Raw genomic sequence first — 19498 nt, forward strand, 5'->3', positions numbered from 1 at the left:
CCTCCCCATCTCCTCCTCTATTTCAGTTTTTCTCCCTCTATGTAGTTCCGCATATGGGGGGTTGAACTCAGCACTCAGACCGAGCCTTGGGTTCGAGCCTCCATTAAAGACAGCAAGCCAAGTTCGTTTACCATTAACTATCAGAACTGGATGGGCAGGCGAACTCATGAATTGAAGTAAAACCATGGTTAATTTTCGTAAGGGTTGATAGATAGATAGATAGATAGATAGATAGATAGATAGATAGATAGATAGATAGATAGATAGATAGATAGATATAGATAAGAAGCTGTATAAAAGCTCTCTCTCTCTATGTATATGTACAGTATATAAAGAAAAAAAAGTCTGATCAAAATGACACAGCAGACATTACTTTAAAACAGAAGCGACTTTCGAACCGTCTGCCCACTTCCTTCCGCAAGTTAATACTGTTCATCTCTCTCGGGTTTTGCTCGATTACATGAAGTGGTTGCTTTAATACCTTCAGCAGCAGACAGACATGCAGATTACAGAGCGAGAGAGAGCCACTCGCCCTAGGAAAGAAGGAGTAAAATAACTCAATATCTTTAGAAGACTGGCTGGCTGGGGGAGGTGAATGTGCTATTCTTGTATCCGTAAAAACCCTGCGTTAAATAACGAGAACGCATAACACAGCAGAGGTGAGGCAAACAAACGGCCCTTGCCAGAGAGGTTGGGTGCAAAGACTGCAACTCGTGCACGAACAGCAGCAACGTATCGCATTTAGAGATGAAAGTGAAGCAAGGCTGCGACGCGGGTGTCCCGTGTACGACTGAAGAGGATTTGTTAAAAAACACAGAAATATCGCCGGAGGATGTACTCGGGCTGCAGAAGATCACAGACAGTAAGTTCAGTAACATCAATGTCACTATCAAACAGGAAGCTTCCGCTGACGAGCTGCTCTGCTAACTTACACTGTTGCACGTTTACCAGTGCGAAATAGCAGGTTTCGCTCCTGCGTGTTTAGTCTCGCGGTTTGCGTTTTATTCAGTCTCGCGCTGAGACATTCTAAGTACGAAACTTCATTTAAAATGGAACGTCTTCATTTAGAATGTGACTTCGATGTAACGATTTAATTTAGCGTCTGCGTCTTTGTATGGTCTTCATTTTGGCCGAACGAACCCAGTGATATGGTTCATTCGGCTCTTCCTTGGTAAATAAACAACACTGTGGACATTTCCATGTAGGCTACTGACTGACAATGACGACGTAGGCTATTAAGTTTACCGATGAATGGGCTGAGAAATACATGCATTATTTAACAATAGGCTACTGAAACGGAATAATTTAATGACGTTAACAGGTCTGTCGAAGCGGACGGAACAGCGTAGTAAAATACTCGGATAGTGATTTAACTGTACGACTGTTCATCTGCGCTGCGAATGAATGACTCTTTTGAGCCGGTTCTTTTCAGCGAATCAAAACTATGGTCCTACAGCGTTGACTAATGTAGTCCGCTTCTCGAACGAATGACTCTAATGAGCCGGTTCTGTTTAGTGAATCACAACACTTACTAATCACTGTGTATTAAACTGACGTGGTTAATGAATGGCTGTTCATATGAAAACGTGTAGCCTAGTCAAAGGTATACATTTTGAGGTTTGTTGTAATCAGTGGTATTTCATCAAAATAGGCTGAAAAAGAAAGAAAGGTGTGAAATATAGGCTAGTTATTGTTTGTTTGTTTGTTTGTTTGTTTAATCAAACAAACAACAACAGTTAACATAGGGCAAAAGTCATTAAATACAAGAGAGATACATATCTGTTAAACAAGATAGCCTAACTGATTCTCAGGTGTGATTGTTTTGCATAATGTTTTTCTAGAATCTAAATAAGATAGCCTATCTTATTCTATCCATTATTCATTTTTAATGAAGGTTTATATGTCCATGTAAGATTACAAAGTTATTACTCTTGCCGAAGCTCATACTATCTGGGAAGGTTTTCTCAAAACATTCTTCAGCATTTACTTTAATTACTGTATATAATATGTGTGCCACACACAGATAAGTGCACAACAGAAATACATCTAATAATGTTGACAGATTCATTCTTTCTAAAGAAACTTACAAGAGAGAACATGTTTTCTGTAAGTACTGTAGCACAAACTTAAACAAGTGGTAGGGTTAATACAGTTAAATATATTGCTTGAAATAAAATAATTTATATAATAACTAAAAATATAAAATAACAAAAACTTTATTTCAGCTAGTACATATTATTGTGTTGGAAATCTGTCATGATGCAGAGTGTTGGAATGATACTTAAAAGGAAGTACAATTCTGATTTACTCATTCAAGAACTGTTTCTTCTTCACTAATTAGCTTACAATGTAATTACAGTTAAAAAGAGGACCTTGTTGGATCTGTATATTATAATTGTTGCATGTATAACTTCAGGAACTCGGATAAGCTTTAGTACAGCTGGATGGCTCAATATTGCTTGTGAGCTGTTGTTCTGGCTGTTTTAATGTTGTCTTGCTCATTGCTCCAGCATGCAAGGCACTCTATCTGGCACTTAAAGATAACTGAGCAAAGACCAGATCTGTTAAATGCAAATGCTCCGTTTCTACAGATTTCAGATCATCAACCGTTTTTACAACACTGGCACTGTCAAAACTTACTGAAAGACATTTGCATTACTGTTACTCTTATCACATGACTTCTCACAGTCCATAAAGAATATTTCACTTGGAAATAATAGCTACTCTGTCTCATCTTTGCCACCCCTTGTTGTTGTCAGTCAAAAATCAACAGTGTATTCTTATCCTGAGCTTTGAAACATCTATTTGAATAAATATATTCACAAAATGCATGGAAGAGAAGTGCTGAGAAATCACTCTCCTTTATTTAAATGGAAAAAAACATGTCTGGCTAATCACTTGGATTAGCGCTCTAAAAATAAAAGCTGCTCTTGATTAAGGATACAGGCTGCTATTCTGAGGAAAGTGGACATTTGTATGCAAGCTTGCTTTTTTTGTCTTCTTTAACTCATGTTACTGTTATAAAAAAGAACGCAGAGTATATTTAAGAGCTAAAATGGTGTAAATGTCAGTTATGTTAAATAAATGTTTGCGATTTCATTAGGGAAATAGAATGGCATTTTAGCAAATGGTTACATCCTTCTATAATCTTTGGTTTAACTGCTCAATTTGGCACTTAATTTAGAGTGTTTGGAAACATCAGTGTTTAGATATGCACATTATGCCTCATAAATCTAAATGAACCCGTGTGGTCTTGTAAATGAACGCTGGATCTATCATAATCTGTGTTTGTTATACGCAGCAGTTCCCTTTGTTTACCCAAAAATAACAGGTGGTAGTTATCCTGGATTGGATTCAGAAGATATGTTGCTAGGTGACAGCATTAGAAGCAGTGAAGCAAGGCTCCTTGGTGGTTTGGAAAGCTACATTGATACTTGACTGCCACATTTCTCTGATTACTAGATTTCTGTCTTGATGATAGATTTGCACACATTTGACGTTTTGTCAGATAATCTAAAAATCACACAGATACTGCTTAATATAAATTAATTAACGTGGCTATTTTAGGTTACACAAGCAAAACATCTTTAAGGAACAGGCATTAAAGCAACTCATTAAAGTAACTACTGCACATTTTCACTTTTTTATAGTTCACAAATAAAGCAGATGCTTCATAAACAAACCAGGAGCCTTGCCCACTTGATGTGAGGTTTTTCAATTATCCTGATATTGGACTTTACACTTATGAAAAATGATTACACTAATGAGGCCTCCATCATGAAAACTGAGTTATGAAAACTAGATATTTATTTTACTTTTAAAATGCATCAGCTAAACATTATAAATAATTGACTAAACTTATAACAATGCCTCCATTATGAAAATGGGGTTATGAAACTAGGTATTTTATGTTATAAATTATAAGTTATACTATATTTAAAAATGTTACCATTTGAGTATTAAAAACAAATGACTACACTTAAGATACCTCCATGAAAATGGGGTTATGAAATTAGATAGGTTTTATTTTTTAATGTACCTTCTCAACACTCTAAATAATTGACTAAACTTATAATAATAATATTATATTATATTAAAATTTTACCTTCTCAATATTAAAAATAATTGACTACACTTATGATGCCTACAGCATGAAAATGTGGTTATGAAAACTAGAGTTTCTGTTTTATCTTCTAATTTAATATTAAAAAATACTGTGTTGTGTCCAGATTATTTCTCATTCTGTTTTCATTTTAAAGCATACAAATTACTAAATAAAGTTTAAATTACTATGATTTACACTTAAAAATATGCACCATTATTTATGTTGACATGAACTGTCTCTGTTCATCTGTAGTCTCTGTGGTCTTCACCTCTTCACTGATGATTTGTATTTTTGCACTCACACTCACACACAGCAGTGTTAGCTCATATACAGTAGATTGGTCCCACTGTGTGCCAATTCATGAGGTGAAGTAAGCATTGAAAAACATTTCTCTGAGCAATTTATTGAGTGCTATAAAGGTGATGACATAACAAGCAAGTTTTGTGGCATTAGCAAGTTCAGTAAAAAAACAGTGAAATATGCAAAGTATCTGTTTCTTGTCTATTCAAGTTTCAGTGTTCCGCTCTGAATCAGCTCTTCAGAGTGAATCAGGACATAGGACATTGTTTAGTGAATGAGTAATGCTTGATTGTTTAAAATGTTCATTTATCATTTTCATCATCACATATCTGATTTGTGACAGTTTTGTGGAACACTGCCATTTTAAATTTTTTTCCAACAGCATAATTATTTTCATGCTTACATGAAATGGTTAATTATTTTATTAATAAACCACAATATAAAGCTGTTTTAAAGCCTAAGCAGATGTTAGCATTTTGCCTTCCCTTTCTCAGCTTGGCACACTTCTGAAGCAGAGGAGCTATAAATATCTCAAGCGATTGGCTAAATCCAGTGTTGCCCATCTGTTAACTAACAGGAAGCTTGGGTAGAGGATAGGTGGGACGTCTGCACTGTCCCACTGGAAGGAAGTGATATACTCAGCCGGTAGTGTTGAGCTCATCTCTGTGTCATCCTAGCAGAGATGGACCTCTCAAAAGTTAGAGTTGTCCCAAATCCCCTTAGCATCTCCCAATCTGTGCCATGTGATGGTGAACAATGTAAGCTTCTTAAGTATAATCCATCCCTGGGACAAGAGGGCTGACACAGCTGCTCCTCGCACCTCATGTGCCTCCTCTGGGAGTCTGGCATGAGGAAAAAGCGACGCATGTGAAAGAGCATGATAAGACTGGACTGACCCAAGTCATTAACTCCAGGCCACAAATAAATCACCACATGTAGTATTTGGACAGTTACGTTCCACTGTTATTGTATTAGATTTTTAAACTGGGGCCCAGGGACACCAAAGGAATGCTTTGTTTATGGGTCGGTCTCCATAAAATTTTTATGTAAATCAGATATTACACACAAACTCTAATGCCTTGATCAATAAATTCAAAAACCAGTTGTATGTATATAAATATATGGCTGTATATCTGCATCACAGCATGCTGATATACAGCCATATCGCATGGCTACAAGTGTGATATTGCGTTTATACAACAGTTCAACAACATGAGTGTGTAAATGCATAATGAGAAACAACAGAGTGTCTTTAAAAACTCTCTTTTGTGCAGAACTACTTCCTTCCGTCACTGATTTGAATCTCAAGTTGACAGTTATGCTTGTTGAGAGCTGAGCTCAATCCTCCGTTACAAATTCCAAAACGTCACTTTAGAATTAGTAACAAAGGAACATTGAGTTGCTTCAAGTAAAGCTTAAAGTATTACTGTATTAAAAGCTCACTATAATATCTAAAGTAGAGTATTATGAGAGATGGACAGAGCGAGTGTGATTATCTGTGTCTGATACAGCATTCATTCTTCAGCTCAATCTCATTCTCACAATAAAACATTAGTTTGAATGCCCACTGAGGAAAGCGATATCTTTGTCGTACTATCCTTTCATCTGTTAAGGGTGATTTCTGCATCTTACAAGGTGTTTTTGAAAGTAAAAATACTTCCTTGTTTACAACCCAGGTTATATGACTCTTTCTATATAAAAGTCTTTACTGCTGACTCTCTCATAAAAGTCTCTTGTCGCCATCTAATGGCGGAATAATGTAAATAAAATCATCATCACCAACACATAAAATACTAAATACTATTATTAAAGGTGGGGTAAGTGATTTCTGGTAGCCAATGTTGACATTTGAAATCACCAAAACAAACACGCCCCTACCCCAAAAGGGTCTCGCCCCTATTTTGATAGCTCCGCCCCACACATACGTACGGCAACGATTAGTTCTGTGAAACAAAGCAAAACCAATGTTATTCACCTATCGAGAAGAAAAAAAACCACCTCAGTGCCCGATCGCAGGCCTTCCCGCTCCTTGGTTCTCTCCAGTGCTGGAAAGCTGATCCAAAATTTACACGAGTCCTTCTTCTTGACTTTTCGTAACACCGTGTCTACATCAGACGCATCCGGTGTAGACACGGTGTAAGCCTTCGTTTGTTCCGCAGATGTTTACCTCTTTTGTTTTTTATCGGCCTCAGTTTTCTAAAGCGTTATTGAAAAAATGCATACCCCACCTTTAAATAATTACTACTGTTATATAAAATATTTAGTTAGTGAATAATAATATTTAATAAATATCAACAGCCATCATAAAAGTCAAAAGTACAAAGGCAGCCCTCTGATATACAGCATTAAAGTTACATAAAATATAACGTGATGAGAGATTTTCCCCTTAGCCAAAAATTTGCTCTGGAACTTTACTTTATTGTTTATTTTTACAGGGACAATGTACAATTAAAAGTAATTGCACCAGAGTTAGCTAATAGCTAATTTACATCTAATAATGTAATAATAATAATAGATTAATGAGAACAAATTATACACTACTTTGTTATTGTCATTATACTATAGCACATTATTACTAAAGCAAAACATCCAACCAACTGTCATCTTTTTACACAAAGCAGAACAAGCACACTGTTAAAGCAAACTTAAATTTTGAATCAAAAGGAAAATTATGTGCTTTTAATGTTTGTCTGTCAGTATATCACTTTTCCTGTTGTTCTGACAGTATTTCTAAACAGTATCAGTCTCTGCAGGCAGGTAATGAATTCGAGGAGGTGTATGGTCATCATCAATGTCATTTCCACACAACATCAGAGAGAACAGAAATAGCTCTTTTTGTCCCTGTAGTCTATCACACAAGGGTACGGCTCTCAGCCCAGAGGCATGTCTTTGATGCATGTGACCTACTGTATGTCACACACACCTACAGCGTTAAAAAGTGGTTAGCTATATATTTTCAAATGTTGCGACAAGTCTGGAGAGAATCACGTCGTATTAATGTTCCATTCATATTTCATTATCTTACAAATGATAACCTAATGAGAGTCAGAACTGAGGCGCATCCTGGTTTGTTTTTGTTTCCATAGATTACCTCTGTGGTCCAGAGCAGAACATACACAAGATCGACTTCACCAGGTTCAAAATCCGAGACATGGAGACAGGCACGGTTCTTTTTGAGATCACCAAACCCCCTACAACAGGTAGGCAAGGAGCCAGAAGACCTCTCAAATTCACTTCCTCACTCCACCCACACAGACTCTACATTTAAATGCAAGGCTCGTTTTGATTTTTTCCCATAAAGCCCTGATTTCCATTTAGATGCAGTGCGCTGCACAAGAGCCCTTCAAAGGCTCGTTTGGTAATGCCGACCCCTTTCTGATTCACAGAGAGTGGGGAGGACAGAACGGACTTTGACCAGAACGCCGGGCGCTTTGTGCGTTACCAGTTCACCCCCGCTTTCCTCCGACTACGCCAGGTTGGCGCCACGTAAGTGCAATCAGTGGCAGGATTACACTTGATCTTAATTGCAACCTAAAATTAACCTGAAATCACACTTTGACTTAATCTTTAAAGGGGTCATATTATGATGAATCAAGTTTTTATTGATATTTTGAGATAAATGGGTTAATTGTACTTTAAAAAAAAAAAAATACCATTTCACAACTTCCTTCCAAGTAAAAAAAGACCATGTTACAGCACTGTAACACATGACCCATCTTGTCAAAGGCAAGTAATGAGAAGAAAGTAGGATACTATTAGTCCTACACACAAGAATAACTAAAGATAACTAATGATAAGAGTAAAATGTAATTCAAAATTGGTTTAGTAAGGTAATTGTGAAATAAAGGTTGTACACTGTAAATTTGCTGAAGTGGCCTTATATACTATAGTTTATATTTTTTACAGTTGTTTTGTGAACTTGTCACAATGTAATACGAGAGGCTATAAAAGTGACTGTTATTAAAGGATGGGGAAGAAAATATATTGTATAAGCTGTATTACATTTCACATGTGACAAAATGTTTAAATAGAAGTCTTAAAGGCGTGGTAGCAATACAAATTCTGTTAATTACCATTCAAAGGTTTTTTCAGCTTTATAATTATTTATACTTTTATTCAGCAAGGATGCATTAAATTAATCAAAACTGTCAGACAATGCATTTATAATGTTATTAAATGTCTATTTCAAATACGTGCTGTTTTTGAACTTTCAACACTGATAATAATAAGAAAAATCTGCATATCGGAAGAAATTTCTGAATGATCATTTGACACTGTAGACTGGAGTAATTATGATGAAAATTCAGCTTTGCCCTCACAGGAATAAATTACAATTTTAACCGTATTAAGCCAAAAAATTTTTTAATTGTAATCTTATTTCACAATATTACTGTTTTTACTGTATTTCTGATTAAATAAATTCAGACTTGCTGAGCGTCAGAGATTTCTTTCTAAAACATCACATCAACATGGAAGGAGCCATTTTCAATGCTACAAAATCCATGTGTCCTTTCCCACTTCCACAGGGTGGAGTTCACTGTAGGCGATGTTCCCATCAACAACTTCCGAATGATAGAAAGGCACTATTTCCGTGGGCAGCTGCTGAAGAGCTTTGACTTTGAGTTTGGTTTCTGCATCCCGAGCAGTAAGAACACCTGTGAACACATCTATGAGTTTCCACCACTCTCTGAAGAAATAAGTAAGTTCTAAATGTTCTTATCAGCTGTTTGCTGTTGATTAGTTTGTGATCTTATGGCTGGACCTAATATGTGACACTGTGTTTCTTGTATCCCTCCATAGTGCGTGAAATGATCCTTCACCCTTATGAGACGCAATCTGACAGCTTTTACTTTGTGGACAACAAGCTTGTGATGCACAATAAGGCAGATTATTCTTACAACGGTGGACCATAGGAAGTCATTCTCACTTTTTGCATTGAGTTTCAATGGACCAGCAGAGGAACATCTATTGAAAGTGGCATCTAGGCATCTAATCTTATACAGTATGTGATGATGCATTTGGTTAAACAAACAAAAAACACCCCAATCTCAGGATTTGTATGTGTGTGTGAGAGAGAGAAAGAAAGAATGTTGCTCAGAATGGGCCAGTACTACTTTTTTCCTTAGAATCATGTGAAGTATGTGATAACTCTTTCTCTTCGAGGATATGAGTGTACCTGTGCACATGTGCATCCATTGCATGCTCTGTTTTTTATGTGATTTTCAAAGCCCAAAGCCTAATAATTCTAAACAACTCTGATTTTTGACTAAATGTCCATACAGTGATGTCGCTCAAGGCTTCTAAAGCATAAAAAGAGCATCATGTTGAGTGAGTTGGAGATACAGTGACCAATGCAGAGTGTAAAGGAAGGGATACTGTCAGGAACTGTGTATTTTGCCCTGACATTGCACCCACTTCCTGTAGGCCCCTACAGAAGGGCCTGGTTTTGCTTCATTTTTCTCACTTTCATTTTTGAATGCTCATAATTTGGTCGATTATGTAAATCTATGTTATTTATATTATTATGCTCTTATTTATATTGATATACATTGTCACACATATTTTTAATAGCATCTTTTGTCAAATAATAGTGATAGATATCTGTCAATTATTTCATGCTATTTAACAAAAAAGAGAAAAATAAAAATTTCAAAGTTCTTTAAATCATCAATATGTTTGATTTAATTAATTTCTTTTACACATAAAACTCCGCCGTAGTGGTTTCATTCAGATAAAACAATATTTAAACTGTGCACTATCATCTAAATGTTTGGGACAGATAACAGTTTTTAATAATAAATCTCTTATGCTCTCCAGGGCTGCATTTGTTTGTTCACAATTATAGTAAAAATGGTAATATTGTGTTTATCTATTTGAATAATTGAATATTTTCAAATGTAATTTTGCTGATGTAGTGCTCAAGAAACATTTATTATTATTATTATTATTAACACTGACAAAAGATGTGCTGTTTAATATTTATTTATTTTTTATTTATTTATTTTTTATAAATTGATCAATTGAAAAAATAGATTTTTTTGTAAAAAAAAAAAAAAATTGTAACAATGTTAAAGCCTTTTGATCAATTTAATGTGTCCTTGCTGAATAAAAATATTGATTAAAAACAAATCTGACTAACTGCAAACGTAATAGTTCTGTAGATAATCAAAAGAATAATATATGATACAACCAAGGGCAAAAATAATAATTTACCGTAATAAAACATATGCTATATGCTACATGTTCAGATCAAATCAGTGTATTATTATAACACAAATGCCTTATATGTTGTGATCATTTATGCATCTGACTTAAGATTCAGTTCTGCAATAGTGCAATAGATCAGATGAGCCCACCTCAGGTACTGTATTATGAAAAAATAACTGTGACCTGTGCTTACAGAGATCTAGTAAAAATCCTGCAATTCAGGAGATCTGTTTTAATTTGATATAGTGCTTTAATTGTGTGTTGCTATGGGAAGACAGTATAAAAAAGAGGCAACCACACACCCCAGTGGATGCCATGGCAAATGCAAGTCCAGAACACCTCATTAAAATATTACCAACTCAAAACACTTTTACACATTACAAAAAACACATTAGGTTATTGTTGAATTTCAGCAAACAATATAAGACAATTTAGGCCATATTCAAGTGATTTTGAGCATTAAATGCTTACAGAACGTTTTGGAATTTCCAAAAATACCAATGGAAGGATTTTAGAGCCCACTAGGGGGCCTCCACAAGCTTATATACAGTAAGGGAACCTCAAAATGACTTAAGATAAAAACAAGCATTAAAATAAGCTAACACAACAACAAATAAAAGATATTTCTTATTTTAATTCTACGTCTCAACAACTCCTGGATATATGAGGTAGCCTAATTATAAAGGTAAGATCTAAACCTAGAAAAGATATGTGAATTAATGAAATCTTATAACTTCGTGGGCATTCATTATGAATATTCATTTTTCTAGTTATGGCAAGCTCTAGAATATTTTATCAGGTAGAAATTGTGAGTAAAAAAATACTTATCCTTAATCATTATCCAGTAAATTAGGAAAAGCCATGGCATCTTTGAATATTCTTCTAGATAATGGGGGTCTTGGAGTCAAAAAGGTTGGTACACGGTAAAAAATTATTTTCCCAAGTTGTAAAAAAAATAAAGATTACTGGAGTATGTTTTATAAGAAAATACTACTTAGTTTTTTTCTACTATATTGTTACCTGCTTTGTGGCTAACTAATTGTGAGATGTCCTAGCAATTTCGGAGTAAAAAGTATTTCTACACCAATTTTTTTCAGTGTAGAAAAACTGGTTTAGTGGGATTGGACAGCATACGGCATTTAAGCAATAAAAACATTCAGCACACACCATTTAGCATAAAAATCATAATTTTTAGACATTCAAAAATATAAACTTTTTTCTATTTTGGATAACAAAGATGACTTGGGATGCAACACACAGGTTACTTTCTCATAGCAGAGGAATAGGAGTTGTGTAGAGCCCGCTGAGATAAAGCTCAGAAATGCTGCCTTGCACCCGACCGTCAGTCTCTGCTAAACCCCCACAGACCCCCGCGCTATCCCGTGTTTGACTGGGACTGTCCATGATTACCAGTGAATCCGGAGCGAGGCTGTCATTCCTAAGCTCCTCCCAAAGATTCCCTTTAAACAAAGACAGAGAACGAGTCGTGAACAACAAAGCAGCTCAACTGCTGCAAACATGGCTAATGTTTCAAACTCGATCTTACCATGTAGTTGTAGATCTGTGAGGCTGGGATTTAATGCATCGACATCATTACTGATTTCTCCATCCAGCAGAAGCTCCTGCATGCTTGCTGTAGCGCTGTGACTAGCCTGCAGGGCGGTGCTGTAGCTCGGTGGGGTGTGTGCTGGTAAGGGGGAATCCAAGCAGCCTGTCCTGGGACTGGAGGGATGCCCGGCACTGGGCTGATGGGTGACAGGAGGGTAGTATGAGAAAGATAAAGGGTCTGGGGATAAGTAGGGGGGAGGTGGGATGACAGTTTGGGAGGGTAAAGGGTTGTAGAGGGATTGCTGATGAGGGACACTAGTGTCATGGACAGGCTGGTGTCCGTACGCAGGATGCATGGCAACTCTTAAAGGTTGAGAATATGTATGGCTGCTTGGTAGACTGAAGTGAGCTCCAAGAGACTTCAATTTTTCAGGTCTCTCCCCAAGAAGGCGTTCCAGCTCCTCTAAAACAAAGAGCATAAATACATATTTTTAATATACAATATATATATATATATATATACACACACATATATATTTCATAAAATTTCATAATATAAATGAGTAATATTGTGTAATATCTAAAAAGTATGGGGTCAGTAAGATTTTTTTATAGAAATGTATACTTTTATTTTTAATAAGGATGCATTATTTATATCTTAAATACATTTTGTTCTATTGAACCGAATATATCAAATGTAATTGAATGTATCACATTTTGCCCAAAAATGTTATGCAGCACAACCGTTTTCAACATTAATCATAAGGAATGTTTCTTGAGCACCAAATCAGCATATTAAGATGATTTCTGAAGGATCATGTGACACTGAAGACTGGAGTAATGATGCTGAAAATTCAGCTTTGCCATAATAGAAATAAATTCCATTTAAAAATATACTGAAATTGTGATAATATTTCACATTATTACTGTAGCATATATATGGCTTAGTAAATACCAAATATACTTTGTCTTTCTTTGTCTATTCTATTTAAAATAAACATGAAAACATTTTATATAAAAGGATAGGAGCATAAGTATACACTCCATTTACAACAATCGTATAGGTGAATTTGGGTAATCTGGGATATTTTTTGCATGTTTCATGTTCAGACCAACAAATATGACCTTAAATATTATAGAATTTTCTGATCTCATTGCGTACCTGGTCGGGCCATGCTCCTCCGGACAGTCAGGGGATCTTTACGTCTCCACTTGTGAAGTTCCTCCTGCATCTTCTCTATCTTCGCCGGGTTCAGGGCCCACAGGCAGCCCTTTCGGGAGGAGTTCCCATTCTTGTTCTCCACTTTCTCAAAGCATTTGTTCAAAGAGAGGTTGTGTCGGACAGAATTCTTCCAGCCATCAGGTGCTGTCTGAAGAATAACAAATGAAATAGTGGTTCGTTATGGCATTGTAAAGTGGTTGCTAAGTTGTTAAGGGTGGTAGAGTAGCTTCTATGTGGTTTCTAGAATATTCTAAGATATTCACAGAAAGAACTGAATCTAAAATAGAGATTGCACCAGTCATTTCTCGAATGAAACCTCTTTCTTACAACCCTTCCCTCAGTGAAGTCAACACTGGATAGGTATGGATCTGCATGTTTACCTAATGATGAGCCAAAACAATGTCACATTGTAAATCCCTTTACCTGCACAGCGCCAAGAGGAGGGTGAACCAAATCATCAGGTATATAAAGATCATGCCATAACAGGCATATTCCACAAAGCCTGAGGAAATTACTCCTGGTAAATAACTCTGTTTGCATTCTGGATTTGTTGCATTAATCATGCACAGGCTTCTGCCAAGATACCAACTGTTCACTGTAGATCAATGTACTGTATATTAGAATTATTTTGAGATGTGGTAGTGCAGTTTACCTTAAAGTAGGGGAAATGCTCCGTCATGAAGCTGTAGATCTCACTTACTGGTAGACTACCTGTTTTGCTATTCCTCAGAGCCAGGAAAATGAGAATACTGAAAAGAAATATTCAACAATGAAACATTACCATCCAAACAAGACTCCTGTGAAGCATTGGTTTATTTTGATTTGTTTGGATAAATTACATTTTTATGCATTCGGCAGGCAATTTTATCCAAAGTGACAGCACATTCACATGAATAATGACATTAAATCTTATCATTACAGATTTCTGATTAGTTTAGCTGTGAGCAGTTTAGTTTTTAAACAGAATAATATAATAATTTTAAATGGAATGGCAATTAGGTTGAACTAACAGGTTTCAGATGACAACAAACAGAGGTTTCAGAATGAGCTGCTTTGAAAAGATGCCTTATTTTACCAGGATAAAACAGGTGAGGTGCAAATACGTACCTGTAAGAGTAGACAGGTTTAGGGTAGAGTGTCTGGACAGAATTGTCTTGAGATGTTTGTGATGAGAGGCTTTGGTTATAGTAGTGAGAAATAGTGTCTCTTCCTCTTGAAGAGTAAAACTAGAGACAGACATACACATAAAAACTGAAAAGCCATAATAAATACCTATTTGTGAGTGTTGTAGTTATTAGTAGTTAAATATATATATATATATATATATATATACTGTATATATATATATATATATATATACTGTATATACTTTTTTTTTGCTTGTTTGAATTTTTAAGCTTCCATTACATCCATGTTCAACAAGAGTGAGTCTATGTTATTCGTCAGTCTAAAGATGTAGTATAACTTCCTGCCAATGTTTTGACTGTGAACATGCGTCCAAAACCATTTGATCATTTCTACTTTCTTACACATGCCAAGACTAACCTACAGTAGTCATACTGACTTCCTTATACACATAGTTATATTAATTTATATATACACTACTGTTCAAAAGTGCATTTTTAATTTTTTTTTTCAAGAAGGACACATTAAATTAATCGAAAGTGACAGTAAAGACTTTCATAATGTTACAAAAATTTCTATTACAAATAAATGCTGTTCTTTTGAACTTTCTATTCATTAAAGAATCATGAAAAACATATCACGGTTTCCACAAAGATATTATGCAGCAACCACTTTCAACATTGCTAATAATTATTAAGAAATGCCTCTTGAGCATCAGATCAACAGAATGATTTCTAAAGGATAATGTGGCACTGAAGAATAAATTAGACAAAGAATAAATTACAATTGAAAATATATCTATATAGAAAAACACATTTTACATCTTACTGTGAGATAAGAGTCTTCTTATGAACATTAAAAAATCCTACCAACCCAAAACCTTTGAGTGTTAGTTTATGTAATCAGTATATCATGCATTCTTTCACTCTGTCAATATCAAGTGTACCTGATGTTGCAGAGGACTGATGGGACTGTACGGCTGATGGTTCACTGATGTGTAGCCGGGAGGTTCTTCAGTGCTCGTCTGAGGCTCACTGTAGTGGTGTTGAGTTCCCTGCCCCAAAAACAGACCATGATCTACTTAATGCTGACATATCATAAATGCGTCTTTAGAAAGTGTAATAAGGACATCTGCTTGCACATCTGCCTGGCAAGTTTTCTCATTTCCATGTTTTTTGCCCCTGGCCTAAATATACTGGCAAGAATTTAAAAGAGCTTTCATGCCATATAGGTTATCTCAATTTTAGTTATATGTTGTATGATTTTCCTTTCTTTTGAATTATTTTCCATACTGTGTGAATTCCTCTAAACGTATAGGAAAATTCATATTTTTCACCTGAACAAGAAATCTTAAATAGTCCTTCAGTCTCACCATGATACTGGTGGTTTCCACATCAGTGCTTAACGGAGTCCAAGAGGATTGTTCCTCTATTCCATCAGTTGTGGTGAGTTTCCCAACCAGTCCAGCTCTTCTGAGACAACTGAAGGTCTGAACCTCACTGATGGCCCCTTCACTGCATTGACGCCTGTATGGATGGTAGTGACTATTCTCCATTAGGCCAGATTCTTGTCCAACAGGGCTTCCATCTACACTGTGTCTACGAAAGCGCTCAGCACTCTTCTGCCTGTAAGGAACGCTTTCTCTTTGGGAGTACGGTGCAAACCCTTCTCCAACATTGCTCTGGTGACACTATAGACAACAAAATAATGCAAAAACAGATCTAATATCAATCAAACCTGCATCAATAAGAAATGTCATACAACGTACAATTGTATAGTATCAATATATGTGAAACACATTCCATTTAAAGCTGCGCCCCAGATTCATTTCTAATTAATGCACTCTTTAACATGAAGCAGTTTTCCAAGAGGAAATGCAGTAGCACTTAAAGATCTTTGATCTGCTAAAGAGTCCATAAAAGCATTTAATGTGACATACAGCCTTCGCTGGAGGACATAATTAATTAATATTAAATCACAAGGATTTGATGAAAAGGCAGGATGAAATACTTCTCTTTCTGCCCCGGGGTCTTGTGTCCTTGAATAGTGCCTTGTGTGGGGGTTCATGTCCTCATCAAACGGTAATAATTATGACACGGTGTCGTAATCAGAGCAGCTGCTGAGCAGCAGTTTTTAAAAAGCGGCAACTACAGAACAGTCTGGACTGATGCTATAGAACCAACGACTTATCAGAGATTTCATCTGGATTCAGATAGATTACCTTACATGTCGTTTTTCCCAAACACTATCTATCTATCTATCTATCTATCTATCTATCTATCTATCTATCTATCTATCTATCTATCTATCTATCTATCTGTGCATCTACTATCATCTATCTATCTATCTATCTATCAATTCAATTCAATTCAATATTGCTTTATTGGCATGACTGTAAAAAATACAATATTGCCAAAGCTTGAAATATATGTGGAGAAATATAATACCAATGAAAAGATCAAAATAATAGAATAAAAACCTTATAACAATATAAACTTAAATAAACAGTGTAACAAATAAGAACTTATTATGTGAACATTTCATACCACAGTGTTTAACACATAAACACACACAGGCTGAGGGTCACTGTGGTAGACAGTAGGGAAACACTTTGAGGTCAGATGTAATACACATATTACACACATTACACGCATTCACCTGCTGTCTCTCAGGCTATGGCACGTCCACACGTATCTCGCAGCCAGTGCTGCTGTCTGTCTCTCTCCTAGTACTATCTTTATTTGTTCTGTTTCACTAATGGTTGTAAAGTTCTTTATTAAGTTGGTGAGTTTGTTGAAGTAGAGGTTTCTTATTGATATGTATTTATGACAATGAAGGAGGAAGTGCGTCTCTGTCTCGATCTCTCCTGTCTCACAGTGAGCACACACCCTTTGCTCTCTGGGTAACCAGCTCTTTCTGTGTCTGCCGGTCTCGATGGCTAGTCTGTGCTCACTGAGCCTGTACTTGGTCAGGATCTGTCTCTGCTTTGTGTCTCTGACACTCTGGAGATAATCTTCCAATTCATAATTTGATTTTATGGTCCGATATAGTTGTAATTTACTTTGTGTTTTAGTCTCTATCTATATAGATAATCTATCTATCTATCTATCTATCTATCTATCTATCTATCTATCTATCTATCTATCTATCTATCTATCTATCTATCTATCTATCTATCTATCTACCTACCTACCTACCTACCTACTTAATGAAGCACTTCAAAACAAAGTAATACAAAATTAATTCAAAAATGAAAACAAATTCTAAAATTAAATGATTAATACCTGTGATTCTGGCATCTGAAAGCAGGGCGACCCAAGATGGTCAAAAGATTGTAGTTCGCCTGGAGAAGGAATCGGTGAGCTGCTGCTGCTGCTTACAGATGGGAAAGACAGGCCCTGGGGCTCAGAGGACATCGTCCCTACAACCTGCCTCTTCAAAACACCAGAACAGGTAGACAGATTTATTAATAGCCCAAATAGATATGCTGTAATATGCTATTATGATCCCTTAGGATACTGTAAGAAAAAACATGAGAAACACAGAAATGTAGACTACACTCAGAGATTTACTCATTCAAGTGTCAGGGTCTGTGGTTTTACAGCTTTACATATATGTCACAGAGGAATGCTGTAATGCTTGTTGGCTTGACCCTTGCTAAATTGGGGGCACTGGTCCTGCTTTCAAGCTAATTTCACAACATACTGTATAGGAATATACATTCGGTTACACATTCACACTTTGCACATCTTGTCCCATGACCTCAGCATGATGCAAAATCATCCCATTGTGAATATATAAACATTATTCATCATACTAACAATCAACCTTAAGTCATTTTTTCCTCGAACATTGCCATAAAGATATTTTGCAAGTCTCCAAACAACGTCTCCCTAGCTATTCAGCCTTTGGGCAAACCTACAGTTTTACGTGCCATAACTGTGTAACTACCTGGAATGAAAATCACTTTCCAACTGTCTGCTATGCATTTTCTATAACAGCACTGATTTATGTTCTCTTTTTGCTGTGAAATAGGCCCAATTCACTGTATTTCATTGCCCTGGCTGCTATCTGATCATAAACAGGTAAAACATTAGGGCCACATAAGTATCCGGTATTCCTGGAAATTCAGGCCGCTCTCACTTACTGTCAGCAGACTTTGCTTTTTGAGCCAAAAACTCATTAAAATCACCAACAAACCATGAAGGAGAAGCAGAAGTGTGTTAGTGACATGAAATGGAGATGGGGGAGTTTTGCTCCCTCTGAAACATAGAGTGTAATTCAGTATTGGAGAGGAAGTTGAGCTGGCCTTTATGGTCCATCACTGTGACTTTTAAACTGATCATTTGACCTGTTATGGTTGAGATACAAGCCATTTCTACTCTTGAGAGAAAACAGCTGAGTACGCAAAAAGGTTATGGGGTGCTTGTGTGTGATTTTAAAAGAGAATATTGCAAGCAAATGAGGCAGGATAGCCAGATTTAATGCTATATAAAATGTTAAAGTATATGGTTTTTTTTTAAGTCTTTTACTATAATTAATCAAATGACTAAAATGTATAAATTAGGTATTTTAAAAAACAATTATTAATTTACACAGCTCTCTGCTTCTGATTGGACATTCACTGCATCCACAGTCTTGGCTCAAACAGATAATTGATATTGTTGTAATGTTGTAGTGCTTAGTTTATCATTAGACTGATGGTTTTGTATATTTTAGTGGACTATTTGTTTTCTTAGCAGAATCCTAAGATAATATACAGGTATGTTTTTAAAAATAAATAAATAAATATGTCATATGTACATATTTATTTATTTGGTAAGAAACTGTGCAATAAGAGGAATAATGTACTTCTAATAATGTATTTTTCCCTTCCCTTTACCTTACATAATAAATTACTAGTTTAAAGCCAAATATATAACAAAAATATATAGTATATTCCGAACAAAGGCTAAAAAGAAATACAATTTCTGAATTCATAAATGTAAATT

The 19498-nt window shown here is 35.8% G+C and overlaps 2 protein-coding genes across 2 annotated transcripts; one reads left to right on the top strand and one right to left on the bottom strand.

Moving 5' to 3' along the window:
- Positions 1-470: 470 nt before the first annotated feature.
- unc119a (unc-119 homolog a (C. elegans)) lies at positions 471-10076 on the top strand. The gene is made up of 5 exons (XM_058799488.1): positions 471-862; positions 7492-7605; positions 7792-7891; positions 8932-9104; positions 9206-10076. Exons 1-5 carry the CDS (start codon positions 748-750, stop codon positions 9316-9318), a joined length of 615 nt encoding a protein of 204 aa, XP_058655471.1. The 5' UTR covers positions 471-747; the 3' UTR covers positions 9319-10076.
- A 1251-nt stretch (positions 10077-11327) lies between these two features.
- foxn1 (forkhead box N1) lies at positions 11328-17923 on the bottom strand. Its single transcript, XM_058745217.1, has 8 exons — positions 17792-17923; positions 15880-16197; positions 15454-15561; positions 14490-14608; positions 14035-14131; positions 13323-13530; positions 12159-12623; positions 11328-12072 (listed from the first exon to the last, which is right to left on the bottom strand). The coding sequence occupies exons 1-8, from the start codon at positions 17921-17923 to the stop codon at positions 11882-11884; spliced, it is 1638 nt and encodes a 545-aa protein (XP_058601200.1). The 3' UTR covers positions 11328-11881.
- Positions 17924-19498: the final 1575 nt, after the last annotated feature.

This window comes from Onychostoma macrolepis, chromosome 15 (genome assembly GCF_012432095.1).
Source record: "Onychostoma macrolepis isolate SWU-2019 chromosome 15, ASM1243209v1, whole genome shotgun sequence".
Taxonomy (NCBI): Eukaryota; Metazoa; Chordata; class Actinopteri; order Cypriniformes; family Cyprinidae; genus Onychostoma; species Onychostoma macrolepis.

Coding starts and splice junctions, on each gene's coding strand:
- foxn1 (XM_058745217.1), bottom strand. CDS start 17,923: ATGTCCTCTGAGCCCCAGGGCCTGTCTTTCCCATCTGTAAGCAGCAGC. Junction 16,198..17,791: donor TTCAGATGCCAGAATCACAG/GTATTAATCATT, acceptor TGTTGTCTATAG/TGTCACCAGAGCAATGTTGG. Junction 14,132..14,489: donor AAACCTGTCTACTCTTACAG/GTACGTATTTGC, acceptor ATTTCTTTTCAG/TATTCTCATTTTCCTGGCTC.
- unc119a (XM_058799488.1), top strand. CDS start 748: ATGAAAGTGAAGCAAGGCTGCGACGCGGGTGTCCCGTGTACGACTGAA. Junction 7,892..8,931: donor CTACGCCAGGTTGGCGCCAC/GTAAGTGCAATC, acceptor CCACTTCCACAG/GGTGGAGTTCACTGTAGGCG. Junction 9,105..9,205: donor ACCACTCTCTGAAGAAATAA/GTAAGTTCTAAA, acceptor ATCCCTCCATAG/TGCGTGAAATGATCCTTCAC.